At 36.8% G+C, this 16,267-nt stretch overlaps 1 protein-coding gene across 7 annotated transcripts in view; it reads right to left on the bottom strand.

Annotated features, from left to right (window-relative positions):
• Positions 1 to 2,057: 2,057 nt before the first annotated feature.
• The window catches only part of LOC104596893 (5'-3' exonuclease family protein), a 45,200-nt gene continuing 30,990 nt past the window's right edge, over positions 2,058 to 16,267 (bottom strand). For 2 of the 7 annotated variants that reach the window (XR_002022627.2, XR_002022631.2), the window contains 5 exons: positions 15,030 to 15,264; positions 4,114 to 4,336; positions 3,855 to 4,030; positions 2,389 to 2,557; positions 2,058 to 2,290 (listed from right to left, as the gene is read on the bottom strand). Coding sequence is in view for 1 of the 7 variants with exons in the window: in XM_010258212.3 (XP_010256514.1) it covers positions 3,892 to 4,030; positions 4,114 to 4,336; positions 15,030 to 15,264 (597 nt within the window). In the remaining 6 variants the exon portion in view is untranslated. Of the gene's footprint in view, positions 2,291 to 2,388; positions 2,675 to 3,853; positions 4,031 to 4,113; positions 4,337 to 15,029; positions 15,265 to 16,267 lie in introns of those variants that run through there. The other 5 variants (XR_016076457.1, XR_002022629.2, XR_002022628.2 and 2 more) reach the window with 5 other exon arrangements.

Here is a 16,267-nt window from a genome sequence, read left to right as displayed (position 1 = left end):
AAATAGAGTCATTAAATTAATAATAATTAATTAAATAGTAAATAATTAACAACAATTAAGAGTAAATTATTACTTAAACACTAACTTAATTAGCTTAGCTAATATGAAATTAACAATCACTTAATTAACTTAGTAACTCAATTTTCTTAATTAAACTAATTTACTTAGTTTCTTTAATTACTTTAACTACTTATTTTAATTTATTTAATTAACAATAACATAATTTACTTATTTGTCTTAATTATCTTTGATTATTTAATGACTCTATTTACTTAGCTTAATTTAGTTAATCAATTGGCTAATTCACTTAATTGGCTTAATTCAACTTACTTATTCAATTGCTTAATTTACATAGTTGGCTTAATTTGCTTATTTAGTGTAATTAGCTTAATTTCTTTAATTGATCTATTTGCGTAGCTTAATTTACTTAATCAATTAGGTAACTCACCTATTGCATGGTTATAAATTCATTGTTGACCCAGGTGGTCGAACTGTTCAAGCTAGGAACCAATCAATTGTCCAGTTCCTTTTTTATATTTGGCTTAGAATTTTCCAAAAATAAAAAAAAAACAAAACAAAAATGTTGACTTGGTCACTAAGATTTTGGAAGGTTTAACTACTAAACTTTTCAATTTGGTGAATGATTTTTAAAACCATGCTTAATTGCCTTAATTTACTTATTTAAATTGATTAACTTTGTTTATTTAATTTACTTATTCAATTGCTTAATTTACACAGTTGGATTAATTTAATTAATTATCTTAAATAGTATAATTTATTTAATTTACTTATTTAACTTTATACAATCATAGACCCTAAATAATTTACTTAATTAAATGCCATATACGCATGCTTTTATTATTTATTATATTCATTGTCTAACGGATCTATCAATGGTGTCTCTAATGTCATTTGTTTTTGCCTTAAAATGGCCTTTCCACTGACAGATACGTTCATGCACAGCTTCACGTAAGCTGACTAGAAATGTCATCTGTATTGTGATTTGTGGTGACTTCTCTGACCTGGACAAAGAAACTTATTTGTGCGATTGCATCTAAGTGTAATATATGTGTTTTGGTAACAGATCTGAACCACATTCAATGGGTCCCACAACCTAAATACCTTAGATAGTTAGATCAAGTTTTACTTTGTGGGGAACTAGAGACCAATACACCTGATTTCTTAGAAGATTGCATTTTATTAAGATAGACAATGGAACCAAAGTGATCTGAGTCATCTGACCCAATTACATAGGGTCAAGATCTACATTACACGTCTTGACAATGGTTGGATTAGTTTTGGTTTTGGGTTTTGATTTTATGTCCCTACTAGTATAGGGTTGGGATCATTTTTTTTTCCCGAATTGATAATAGGGTTAGAAAAAACAAACTACCATTTCAGACATGTAGAATTTGCTAGGGAATGGGGAAGTGTTTAAATCCTGTTTTACAAAATGCCATTGAACCCTTTCACATCCTGACAATTCAGACTGAATGTTTTCATTAAGTAAATGTTTCTATATGATTTGCAATTCCTATCCACAAAAGTAATTCAGAAGCCGCTACAGTCAGTTTCAAAGTTTCAATGCGAATTTGACTCAAATCAGGCGAAGATCATATAAGCGCCACTGAAGTACGTAAGGTTCAGCAAAAAATGGTGATCCAAGGCTGTCTGCTACAGAAAGGTTGCAAGAAACTCTTTGTTGATGTCCATGATCAATACAACATAACCAGCTCCAAATTCATCTAAAGTTACCGTCCATTTTGATTCAAGCAAAACATTCATGGGAACGAACTACTATGGATAGTGTCTTCTCCAACTTCACTTGGAAGAGCTTGGACCCTCGCAATTTGACTCACCACCTCACATTTCTTGCACGTCTGTCAGCATGTGCAAGAGAACCATAGTTACATTCCTATTTTTAACCAGTTGTCGTTTTATACGCACCATGCAGTAATAATGAATACCATGCAAATGTCGTAAACTTCCTCCTAAGAGACCTCTGGAAACAAGAATAATTGTCCAACTCCCTTTGAAAATTGAGAAAAAATGAGAGAGAGAGGAAAAAGCTTTTCTATTATGAGAAATATGCATTGAGATTTGATACATTAAACAAGCAGGCATTACTGCATATTAATTGGGTGTTGCGGTTTTTCTTGCAAATGGGATGCAGTAAGTTAAAGGTGAATTGGCCCTTCGTTCTAATCTTAGCAAAATATTTGATCTTCAGTGACCGAATAACTTTGACTGCATCATATTGCTTGCCTTCTCCAGCATCCCCTGTGGCCTTCTATCAAGACATAAGAATTCATTAGCAGGAAATATCATCTACAGAAAGCACAGGTAATATAATAGGAAAAATATAACAGAACAGGTACATTTACTTACTGTTGACAGATATACGAGGCCACCTTAACTTCTTCCAGGCAGTATATCCATTTCCATAAGCACTGACTACTAAAGCAGCTACAACTCTTTGTGGTTGGGGCACTGGGCTGTAGTTTCAGTACTGAAGTTTGTGTTAACAAATGGTCCATAAATCTCTTTTTTTTTTTTCCTGAAGACAATATAGTCTCTCAATCAGGAAAGACCATAAAGAACCTAGGGTTACGCATCATAACTGCTAACCCTCATTCTCTGAGACACTTTACAGATGCTATATACATGAGAAATTCTGTAAGGTAGCATGATAAATACTTCAAGTTATCCCAGTAATAACGCCAAGTAGACCAACTTTCAAATATAAAAATGGAAACGAAAATGACCCTCTCCAAACTATTTTGGGGATTATAATTCATCCTGCCTGTTTATTTTGCAAATAGTTGCATTGAAATGAGGGATTAACATTTTCTTTATTAGTTTGCATTGGAAAAAATTTTCATTCTCTAGGTTAATTTTAACAAGTAGAAGAAAAATATTAGACAGGATAATGTGAATGCATGTATAAATAACACTACTGTGATACAAGGATTTGAAAGAAATAACTTGGTATAACATCACTACTAAATTCTTAAAGATAACTATGCATACAAATTTTTACATGCTTCAAGTCAAACTTATGGACCTAAAGTCATCAGGGGCTAATCACATTTTTCTTTGGGATAAAAGCAAGAAAACTGGTGGCCATGTTCTTAATAATATTCCTTTGTATCACTTGGAATAACTCAAATTTGAATATGCTCTCTATTCTCTAAATAACTGTTTATCAATTAAGCTTCCTGCATATTGTTATGCTATTGTAGTTGAAGATGCTTCATGCTCTAACTAGGAAAGGCTGTAATTTTTCTAATTTAAGGATTTCACAGGAGTCCAGACAAAACAAGTTTACTTGACAATACCAAAAAGAGAAAAACAATAAAAAAAGAGAAGCAAGTATATCTTCAATTATGCACCCTGTAAGCACACAATAAAGGCAATATACAACAAATAAAATAAAGACAAAACAAGGGCATCTTCAACATGCACCCTACATATTAACTAAATAAGCATAGAAATTTCATTCTATATTTTACTAAGATATTCCATTCTCAAAATTGCACCAATAAAACACTCAACCTAAAGTTTCTACCTACTTGCTTAATTTATAACCTACCCTCATTTTCTTTGACACTTGTAAAGTTGTAATGGACCAATTCATCTCTGTATGTGTGTGTTCTCTGTGTGCATGGATGCTTGCAGGTTCATGTGCTTCCAGGTGATGGGTATTAGACCATTGAAATGATAAAAAAGATGAAGGCACACAAAACTAGAAAATCCCATAAATACAATGTAAATTGAACCAATATATCATTAACAAAGAATTATCTCCAAAAAAGCATGCATACTCAGCCATCCTTTTTTTGATCAATACATACTCAGCCATCCTCTTAAACAAGTCCGAGGTAGTAGAGCCTAACACCCAGCAGCTGCAGCATTTTGGTGATGAAGTTTCTCATCTCCCAATGATTTGACAAAGCTAGATAAAACATCCATGTCATTACAAGTATCTCTCTCAGATAACCATTCCTCCTCAAGATGAACATCAACATCCCTGTCTCATGGTTAATCATGGATTCTGATTACCAATTGCACATTAAAAAGTTGTAGTGTCAATTATACAGAGAAAATCCTTACCTCCTAAAGCTAAGAATTTGATAATTTCTTCGCAGGTAATCAGCATTCTTAGTAAGAGCATCTTGTGCATATTGTTTTCCCACAGTTCTAACTGCAGCTGCATTTAGTAAATTTTCTAATGAACCATGCTTCTTTAAGAGCTTCAGGGCCGTCTTTCGACCAAAACCAGGAGCTACATGTTGAATTCCAGGAACACCATCTACTTCATCACCAATAATGCATCCTACAGATTTTCAGTTTCACTCAGAATAGTAAACTAGAAATATAATTTATGCTTAAACCAATGAATCTTATGGGCACTTCTGGTAAGTTGTAAACATGATCTACAAGTTCTTTTTCCTGTGTCAGATTGCAACCATATTAAATTGCAGAAAGCAATAGCACTTCGTTTTGACTTTTGACTAAGTTCAAAAATAGTGAAAGCAATACATAGAAATTTTGTATCTTCAGTTCAGTAAGTGAAATTGACCTGTTGTACTGTATTTTCCTTCCGTATTTATTTTCTTCTTTAGTCCTGTAAGTACTTCTCTGTAAATATCTAATATTTCATATATATAATGGCTGGCTCTTTGATGGGGATCGGTCTATGCATTATAAGGCCTATTCTCGTAAGAATAAGGCCAACAAACAGGTTCTGATTTGGCATGGAGAAGACTCTTGGGACATGGACTGATCTGGTCAGGGGTATTTTCGTCATTTTGACCAGCCCAATGTGGACTTGGGCTATAGCATCTTGTTCCTATAGCTTAGTAGTGCTTGTCTTTCAATTTTCAGTTTATTTTCATTAGTAGATAGAAAGTTATTGTGCTTCTTGTTGCACAAGACAGAGTGACTTTTTGTAATTATGGTGAACAGTGTTCCGGGCCACACAAGTCACTCTATAAATAGATGTATTCTCTTCCTTTTGAGGCGAATGAATGAATGAAGATTTCTTAAGAGCTCTCTTGCTGTATGGAGCGATTCCTACAAACCCTAGAGTGATTCTAGGACCCCTTGGAGTGATTCCTTGGGATTTCTCTCTCTTTTCTCTTTTCTCTTTCTCTACCCTTTCTCCTCTCTCTTTCTGTCTTGTGTTAGTTTGTTCCAGCCCTACTGCATCACTCTTGGGGTGGAGTCGATTGATTTTGTTTCACACCCCAGAACTGTGTTCTATTCTCTTGTAAGAACTGGTTGTATGACATGGTATCAGAGCAAGGTTTCATTCTTGGTTGTTAAGACTGTTATTTGAGTGTTCAAATTGGCCTGTTGGAGTTACTAAAGGCTTCTCTTTGGGACTGTTTCGGTCAGTACAAGGTGTACTGCGTTTTCTGGGAAAAATGCTCTCCGAATCAGTGTTCTTGCTTTCTCTCTTGATTGACTTATCTGTTGGGGCTGAGATTTTGCATCTTGGGTCACCCTAACCTCTTTGTTACACCTGTAAAATCTCGTGAAGATTGGATTTTTCCTGAGTTCTGGTCTAAACAAGAGGGCTCACTTTTTTGGGATAAAAAAAACGCATACCGGGTGAGTTTTTTTGTGTTTTCTTCCATTTGGTTGTTGTGTTCAGCCTTGTATTCTAAAGTTTGTGTCGCCCTGACCTACTTTAGATGTTCCATTGATTAGTTTGAAGATTTACTTCGTTCTAGAAGGGTTTTGATCCCTTCTTTGGCTCAGCAGGCCTGCAAACTTCCATTTTGTTGGACTGTCAGTCCTAAAACCTAGTTGTTTGGATTATTATTTTCGACAATCACTTTTATTTGGCTATTGAACACTTTTTCTAGTGTTTAGAAGGCTTTCTAATCAGCTTTACTCAAAGAACAGCTTATCGGTGCTTCTACTCGGACTTGAACTCATTCCTATTGTCGTTCTGGACTGGAAATTATTGACCTAAAAGGCTGATAAGGTTGATGTCATACCTGTGAAGTTTGATGGAACTAACTACAGAATGTGGAAGTTCCATTTTGATTTCTTTGTTGAGGGAAAGGGTCTGGAAGGTTATCTGGATGGTACAATTACCGGGCCGGATGAAGCTTGTTAAGAGTCAACAGCACAGGGGTATTTTGGTCTTTTGGTTTATCTTGTTAGAAGTGAAAGGTCTGTTTTATTCAAGTTTATGTGCCCCATCACTTGTAAGGGACAATACTGTCTTTTTTGTACCTCAACTTATTCATTATAAATACAAAGTGGGTCGGCTAGAGGGGTGACTTTTTCCTCTACTGCCGAGACCTTCTCCTCTTTCTCTTCTTCTTCTTCTTCTTCTTCTTCTTCTCCTTCTTCGCCGCCAGCCATATCAGTTTTTTATTAAATATCTTCTAGACAGATTGGAAGTTTGACAAGGGGCCTAAAAGGAGTGGTCGTTTTTTGTTCTTGGAGGTAAATATGCCTCCAGTTTCTGTGGTGGTGATCGTTGTAGTGGTGTACTAGATTCCCTCTATTCTATGATACGAAGAGGGCTGGTTGTGGACAGGTATGAAAAGAAATATTTATTCGCCCAGTAGTGGACTGCGGCTGCTATCTTTTGTCTAGGTTTCATTCATGTGGTGGTGTGAATCGATAGGTATGCATATAAGCCTCTTTTACTTCTGTTTATACCTGGATATGTGAGTTGAAAGTAGGGTTTTTTGAATGCTGAATTCATGACAGCAGTAGTATGGTCATAATTATATTCTGTTGAGTAGTCTGTGGCGTGGTGCTGAATAGTTGAAGGTGAATACTTTGTTTATAACAGTGATTCCTTTGTGAAGTGAGATGAATTAGTTATGATGGCATCAACTGGAGATGGGAATGACAATAAAACAGTGTTATGATTTCTCCAAATTACCTAATTCAAATGACATCTATTAAGTTGAATGGTGAGAATTATGTGCCATGGGCCAAATCTGTGGAGGTGTTTTTAAAAGCCAAGAAAAAGGCAAAACATGTGAGAGAGGAGAAACCCTCCTCTAATTCTCTAGGGTTCAGTGATTGGAAACAGGAGGATGCACAAATCATGACTTGGTTGTGGAATAGCATGGAACCTAAAATCAGTGTGAATTTTATGTTCCAAGATTCAGCTAAAGAAATCTGGGACCATGCTAAGAAACTTTACTCCGGCCAAGATAATACTACTAGGGTATATCAGCTGTACCAAGAGTACTTTAATTTGAAGCATGGTAACCAAAGCTTGGAGGAATACTATGCAAGCATGAGAAAAATCCGAAATGAGCTTAATGTATATCATCCTCCGACTCCGGATGTTTAGGTTCAGCAACAACAGCGAGAGCAACTTGATGTGACAAGGTTCCTAGTGGGTCTGAAGGCTGAATATGAACCTATTCGAGCACAAATACTGGGGGGGGGGGGTCTGCTCTTCTCTCACTTGAAGAAGTGTTTGCTCGTCTTCGGAGGATATCTATTGAGTCTATAGAGTCTTCTTCTCTCTCGGGCAGATCTGGTTTTGTGGTGACTAGAGGGGGAGGTCATGGAAATAGAGGTGGTGGCCATGGGTTTCCAGGAAACCAAGGTAGTCCTATGTTTAATCGTTCTGGTGGCTGCAATGGTGGTCGAGATTTAGGGGGAGGTCGTGGTAGAGGAAGAAGTAATGCACCTAGAAAATGCACATATTGTGGATTAGAGGGGCACACTGTTAATTTCTGCTATGATTTACATGGTCCACCCAACACTTGGGCTAACCATGCTGTGACTAGTGGCAGTGGTACAGTTAGTGAAAATCAGCAAACTGATCAGACTCCCTCCACATCTACTGATGCTTCTGGGAAGGAGATGGTGAGTGTACCACGTGAGGTATATGAGAAGTTCCTTCAGACATCCTCTCAACAGAGCACAACTACTCTTGCCCATTCAAGTATGGCTTGCTTGGCTTCCAAACCTTCACACTGGATCATTGACTCTGGAGCCTCGGATCATATGTTTGGGACTCCAAATGTATTTTCTTCACTTTCTCAGTCTTCCACATCCCAAACAGTTACCCTTGCTAATGGTTCTACATCTCCCATTTGTGGTGTTGGTGATGTTGATCTTACCTCCTTATTTTTATCATTTGTTTCATATGTTCCCAAGTTCCCGTTTAACTTTATGTCTATTAGTAGATTAACCAAATCACTTAATTGTTCTATAACCTTTTGTCCCTCTTCTTGAGGCAGGTGGATTGTATTACCTTGATGGTGGTGGCCCGCCAGTAGCATTTTAGTTGTCTCTTACTCCTCTACAATGGCATTGCAGACTTGGTCATCCATCTCTCAAGGCTCTAAAGTTGCTGGTTCTGTCCTTAAGTCATCTTTCATCGTTGGATTGTGAGTCGTGCCAGCTTGGGAAATACCACAGGGTCTTTTAGTCCAAGAGTTGATAGCCATGTCTTGAGTCCTTTTTCTTTAGTTCATTCTGATGTTTGGGATCCAAATAAAGTAGTGTCATACAATGGTTATAAGTATTTTGTAATTTTTGTTGATGACTTTTCAAGGATGACATGGCTCTATTTTATGAAAGATTGCAGTGAATTGTTCTCTATTTTTCAAAAAATTTATGCTGAAATACGTACCCAATTTGGAGTTCAGATTAAAATTCTTCGCTCCGATAATGCAAAAGAGTACACCTCAACACCATTTCAACAATACTTAGAGCACCATGGGATAATTCATCAAACTTCTTGTTCCTACACCCCACAATAGAACAGTGTGGCTGAACGGAAAAATTGACATCTACTTGAAACTGCGCGATCCAATATGCTTAATATGAATGTTCCAAAGTGTTTTTAGAGTGATGTTGTCCTAACATCATGTTTCCTCATCAATCGAATGCCCATGTCTATCCTTGGAAGTCAATCCCCTTTCTTAGTCTTGTTTCCCACTCTGTCTCCGTTTCCTCTTATCCCAAGAGTCTTTGGGTGTGTTTGTTTTGTTCAAAATTTGGGGCCTGGTTTAGACAAGTTAGATGCACGTGCTACTAAATGCATCTTCCTTGGATACTCCCCAGGACTCAAAAAGGGTATAAGTGCTATAACCCTAACTCTCATAAGTCATTTGTGTGTTTGGATGTCACTTTCTTTGAATCAGTCCCATTTTTCTCGAGTACTGAGGTCCCTTCTCCTTCCCTCGTGGTTCCCCTTCCTGTTCCAGTTGAGGACCCCCTCTCCGTGGTTCCTGCTCTAATTGCGGATCCCCCTCCTGTGGTTCTTGTTCGTTCTCCTTCCTCTCCCGTGCAGGTTACTACTAAGCGGCCACCAATCCGACAAGTGTATACTCACAAAAGAGCACCGACCCCTCCTCCAATTCAGTCATCGTTGACAGATCCTGTGGTTGCACCTCCTCCTTCGAACCTTGATCTTCCTATTGCATTGCGGAAAGGTAAACGTAGTTGTACATCTCATCCTATTTCTCATTATGTTCCAGTTGCTCATCTTTCTGCTTCCCATCGCCATTTTATATCCTTGCTATCCTTTGTTTCCACTCCCAAAACTGTCTAGGAAGCTCTTACCTCTCTAGGGTGGCGACAAGCAATGGAAGAGGAATTGTTTGCTTTACAACACAATCACATGTGGGAATTTACTACTCTCCCTCCTGGTAAGCATGTTGTTGGGTGTAAGTGGGTCTACATAGTGAAGTATCTTCCAGATGGTAGTGTAGAACGATTAAAGGCCAGGTTAGTGGCCAAGGGATATTCTGAGTTGTATGGTGTGGACTATATGGAGACATTTTCTCCTGTGGCTAAAATTGGCTTAGTTCGGGTATTGATTTCATTAGCAGCAATGTATGACTGACCTCTATTGCAACTTGACATCAAGAATGCCTTCTTGCACGGTGATCTAATTGAGGAGGTATATATGGAGCAACCACCAGGGTTTGTTGCTCAGGGGGAGGATGGTAAGGTTTGTAGACTTAAAAAGGCAATTTATGGGCTGAAACAATCTCCACGTATATGGTTTGGTAGATTCAGTGAAGTAGTGAAAAACTTTGGGATGAAACAGTGTCAGGTCATTCATTCCGTGTTCAACCATGACTCAAAAGATGGGAAAATCTTGCTAGTGGTGTATGTGGACGATATTGTCATAACTGGGAGTGACAGTAATGGGATTGACAGGTTGAATAACTTCCTTCAGGATCACTACAACACAAAAAATCTGGGTAACCTGAAGTACTTCCTCGGAATAGAAGTTGCAAGGTCAAGGCATGGAATTAACTTATGTCATAGGAAATATGTCCTTGACCTACTTGAAGAAACAGGGCCGTTAGGTGCTAAACCAATCGAGACACCTATGGAACTAAATGCTAAGCTGAGTGTGGATGCAGGTGAAGAATTTGATGATCCTGGAAGGTATAGGAGATTGGTGGGAAAACTGAACTATCTGACTATCACACGGCCAGATATATCATTTGCTGTAAGTATGGAGAGTCAGTTTATGCAACATCCTCGGATTCCACATTGGGAAGCAGTTCCAAGAATTGTTAGGTATTTGAAGGGTGCTCCAGGTCGTGGTCTACTTTACAAAAGTGGAGGAAATCTGGAGATAGAAGGGTATACAGATGCTGATTGGGTTGGTTCTGTATCAGACAAGAGATCAACTATAGGATATTGTACCTTCCTTGGTGGCAATATGGTAACTTGGACGAGCAAGAAACAAACAGTGGTGGCAAGGAGCAGTGTAGAAGCTGAGTATAGGGCTATGACTCATACTACATGTGAACTAGTATGGTTGAACAATTTGCTACAAGAGATGTGATTCTCAGTTGACAAACCCATGAGATTATACTGTGATAATCAAGCTGTTGTACACATGTCTTCTAATCCAGTCTTCCATGAGAGAACAAAGCATATTGAAGAAAATTGCCACTTTGTAAGGGAACAAGTGATTAGTGGAGTGATAACTACATATCATGTGAGCTTAGGAAACCAGTGGGCAAATCTCTTTACAAAGGGTTTGTCTTGGGGCAGAGTAGATTACATATGTGACAAGCTGGGACTATATGACATATACTCTCTAGCTTGAGGGGGAGTGTTAAGAGTCGGCAGTACAGGGGTATTTTGGTCTTTTGGTTTATCTTGTTAGAAGTGAAAGGTCTGTTTTATTCAAGTTTAAGTTGTGTCCCATCACTTGTAAGGGACAATACTGTCTTTTTTGTACCTTAACTTATTCATTATAAATACAAAGTGGGCCGGCTAGAGGGGTGAATTTTCCTCTACTGCCGAACCCTTCTTCTCCTCTTTCTCTTCTCTTCTTCTTCTTCTTCTCCTTCCTCTTCTTTTCATACTTCAAACCTGAACTGAATAAGATTATTCACAAAGCTGAAGCAAAGACTTTTCAACAATGGAAACTTGACAATGGGAAATTAGTCTCCTGGATTCTAAGCTCCATTATACCTCACTTTTCTATTCCCATGAGAAGACTGTGAACAACCTATGAGATGTATTCCTATTTGAAGTAGGTTTATCATCAGTCCAACATGCCAATACAATATCATATTGAGTTTGAGATCTTTGCCTATTGCCAGGGGGATAGAAAGATACAAGAGTACTATGTAGGCGTCATTGATTTGTGGGCAGAATATGAACTAGTTAACACTAATCCCTCTGATCCCCTAGAGTGTGTTAAGTATTTACAAAAGCATTTTGAGAATAGAAATGTGAACTAGTTCATTATGAGACTGAGACCTGAATATGAAATAATCAAGTCTAACATCTTGAGTAGAGTTACCCTTCCGGATTTAGACTCTGTGATGGGAGAGTTGAGGGAAGAAACCAAACTCATGACTGCTACAAACATAGAGGAGAGGCAACTTGATTTAGGGGTTGAAATTGCTTTCATTGCGCACGGAAGTAAGAAATCTGGTGGAAAGGATTTTTCTAAGACTCAATGTTATGAATGTAAGGGGTTTGGACATATAGCCTTACATTGCAAGACGAAGAATGTATGAACTTACTGCAAACAACATGGTTGTATCATCCTAGACTGCCCAGTTCATCCCTCTAAGGGTACAATGAAGAAGAATCAGCCCTGAGCTTATCAGGTGTCTGAGGGTCGATTGGTTCTGTTTTACACCTCAGAACTGTGTTCTCTTCTCTTGTACGAACTAGTTGTATGACAGCTACAAGACATATCATAGATAAAAAAGGTTTATGTGACATGGAATTTTTTTCAACTTTGCACAAATACTGGGAAATAAGTAAAATGACATCAGGAAATGCCTCAAGGAGATCATCAATGTATATTTCCTTTAAATAAATTTGAACTATATGCAAGATGTAACCAGACAAGATTTACAATTGGAAGGGAAAAGAACATAATAGATGCAAAAAGGAGATACTGCAGCCTGAAAATTTTAATAAGATAGATGTGTAACCTTATTTCTCACCACAACTGTATTTGAGAAAGAATGAGAAATAATTCATCATGCTCAATAGTTGTCTATTTACACCAGATCTTGCCAATGTGGAGTTCTTTTTTCTTGATTGTTAAAACTTGCCAAAATTATCAACATGACTATTAGCCCCCTACACTGTACTGTGTTATAAAATATGTCCAGGCCCTTAACAATTATTTTGTTCAAGCAGAAGCTAGCAAGATGCCTAGGGACCTCCAAAACCCAACAAATAAGCTAGCAAGATGCCTAGGGACCTCCAAAACCCAACAATTATTTTGTTCAAGCAGAAGCTACCAACTCCACCATGAAGTAGCTATTTGGAAAGGCCATTGTAGTCTTGAGCCTCGGCAACAATGCTAGCACTTCAAATATTACTTAATCTCTGTTTTCACATTAAGCCTGGAAAATTCGAAGTCTCACCTCCTTGATTAAGAAACAAAGTTCCTAACTTAGTTATCTTAAGGAGACATTTCACAATTTGATGATTATCATAGTTGTCAAGGCGTCGCCTAGGCGACTAGGTGCCCTTGGCTGGGCACCTTACCCAAACGCCTTGACTTTTAGCAACTAGGCACCCTCCTAGGCGACTAAGCGCCTGCCTAGGCAACAAAAGTGACAAGGCAGGCACCTTTTATATTGCTGCATCTTATTAATGTATGTGTTAATACATTTTATTATATGCTATTAATGTAGGCGACTAGGTGCCCTTGGCTGGGCACCTAACCCAAACGCCTTGACTTTTAGCAACTAGGCACCCTCCTAGGCGACTAAGCGCCTGCCTAGGCAACAAAAGTGACAAGGCAGGCACCTTTTATATTGCTGCATCTTATTAATGTATGTGTTAATACATTTTATTATATGCTATATATATATATATCAATTATACTTTGTTTTAATGTTTTACTATCAAAATTTAAAAGATCAAAGGGTTTTGAGGAGAGAAAAAAACGAAAGAAAAGAAAGAGGAAAGAAACAATAGAATAATAAAGTTTTTTTTTTTCTATTCTCTCTCTCTAATTAAATAAAACAAAAACTCCATCCTTGTTTTTTTTTTCTATTTTACTTTCCATCTTGAATATTTATCATAATAACCTTCTTTAGCTACTAATTAATATGAATTTGCTCTATTAAATACTTATTATAGTAGTATTATTTTTGAAAATAATGAAATTAATATATGTAAATGATTTTTATCTTTTAAACGTGATGATTTGCCACATTTTTAGAGGAAATTTAATGTTATAAAGAGAATTGCTATTTTTTCAATTAACATACATGCTGAATGGTATATAAAACTAGTAACCAAATGTCAGTTTTTTATATTATAAAATTTTTATCGCCTGGGCGACTAGGCGCCCTAGTGTTGCCCAGAATTGCCTAGACGCCTTGAAAACTATGATGGTTATTTTTATCCTATGTTTAGCATACACTTGCTTTTACTCCCATCAAGAATAACACTTCAGCTAATGAAAATGTAGACAGGGAAAGAAGGGAAAAAAGAAAACAGAAGATACTAATGCAATTGTAACTCCTTAAAAGAGGCCCATTCACCAACTTGGTCCCAGTTCCTCTAAACACCACTTCCAAGGAACGGAACTTCTTGAAAAGATGTGAACTGTTCCTTCTGTGGGCTTTAAAAGAACAAAAAAAGGGCAATTCAAAGAAGAACCTTGTGTTGCTTTGAAGGTCTACCACATGGTTTTTCTAGCTTGAATGAAACATCTTGTGCAACCATAGGCTACACTGGAGCAGAGTAGCATTCTCTCCTAGGGATGCAGTATTGTCTTGTAGAAGCTTGATTTGGCCAAACATGAATGTTGTTCACTTGCATTAAAAGATCACAAAAATTACTAGGCAGATACTCTAGCTAAAGGAGTTGATCACAAAAAAAACTAGAAAATTCTAGATTTTTCAAAAATATAGTTCTTCATTTCTTTTGAATTCAATTTTTTAACACCAAGTCCGCAATGACCTGAAGAAATGTCTTGTAGAGAGTGGGTTTGTAAACCTTTCATAAGGCTATAGTAAAAGCTATGAGAATTTGATTGAAATTACAAGACCTCAGGTCTTGTAATTTTACCCCAGTGATTGTGATGATTCAGTCAAGTTTGATTGAGAAATACAAGTTTTTGACCTGAAACCTTGCTTTTCTCTCCTTTTCCTACAACTACATTTTGTTTTGTCTGGGACAAAAAACAATATTATTTTGTTTGAAATAATTTGGTCTAGACAAAAGCTTAAATATTTTTAATATTAAAATCTACCCATGACACCCTAATCAAGTATCCAACAACTATAATGAAGTTCTTGCAATCACTTTATTTTAAGTATAATTTCTTTTTGTGGATAAGGAGTGGGCAGAAACAATTTGTTCTGGGCTATATTGTAATTTTTGTTTTCATCTCTTGGGGGGGGGGGGGGGCTAAGAAAACTGATCTCCCCTCCACTCTTTGTATTTAAGTGTTTTTTATTTAATGAAGCCCATCAGTTTTTGATAAAAAAAAAGATAATAGTATTACATTAAGGACATATTTAACAAAATACTTTCATCATTACAAATAAGGTAAAGGATTTTGTACTCACGAAGACTCAAATCACAGCTTGGATCACAATTATATTGAGCTATGTAATGCTTTAATGTGTAGAAGGACCATCTACCAAATTCTGGCATGGGTATCACAATTTGCACATCCTCAGATATCAACTGCTTGAAATCTTTATCAGGAGATCCAATAACAACTCGGAATCCTCTTTGCAAAACCTGTTCTACTAAAGCAGCTACTACATCATCTGCTTCATGGTCTTCAATTTTTAAGACCTGCATTACTTTGCAGTTACATCCTTGAATAGGTTAAACTAAAACTGTTAGCCATAAAAAATTCAGCATGTAAAACCAAGACCTGCATTCCTATTCCTATTGACAACTTTTTAGCCTACTAATGGAGAGAATCACAGATTGTCTCCACATAGTTTTATGCTTGTAGCTATATGTTAGTGCAGGGGTATTTATCATGTTTATCAAGACATGTTACATTTACAATGCAAGGCAATACTCCCATACAGAGAGTACGAGGCTCCCACCAATGTGGGGTCTGGGGAGGGACAGATGTATACAGCCTTACCCCTGCACATACAGAGAGGCTGTTTCCAAGATTAGAACCCTGGTCACCCAGGTTGCAATGCAAGGCAATACCCCCATGAAGGATGAAAAAAATCAATGCCAAATAGTGTGAAGAAAAATCATCCCTATGTTAAAACATGCAGAAGTGCTTTGGTTTTGGCACTTGGAAGGTATGTCAAATTACATATCCAGAGATTCTAAAAACACAAAAATCAGGGGCATGATCTCAAAATGTGGTAGAGCATTGGGTATACTAAGGGAACCTTTACTTTTGGTATCCTACTATGTTCCAAACCACTTAGTGTAAGAACCTTTACCTTCTATCTTAATCTTGAAATTTCTTAGGTGGCGTTTGATAAATCTGAAAAGTTAAAAAGATATTAATGGCATCTGAAATCTGAAAAGAGACATAGATGCTTTTCGACTTTTTAGAGGCTCTGAACGGAGAAGGTTGTTTGTGTTGGATCAAACCTTCAGCATCTGAAATTCCTTAATTTTACTATTTTACCCCTAGAACATACTATTTGGTAATTTTGAGTTCAATTTGTACTATTTCGTAAAATATAATTTATTACATTCAAAACAATATTGAAAAATATGAAAAAATTATGATAAATTGTAAAAAATTTAAAAATTATTAAAATAAGAATAAAATTTAAATATATATAAATTTATAAATTAAAAATAAATTATTAAAAGT

The sequence above is a fragment of the Nelumbo nucifera genome, chromosome 5, assembly GCF_055504915.1.
Source record: "Nelumbo nucifera cultivar China Antique chromosome 5, China Antique-T2T, whole genome shotgun sequence".
Taxonomy (NCBI): Eukaryota; Viridiplantae; Streptophyta; class Magnoliopsida; order Proteales; family Nelumbonaceae; genus Nelumbo; species Nelumbo nucifera.
Note: the sequence above shows the minus strand (reverse complement) of the source record. Positions and strands in the feature narration are given on the sequence as shown.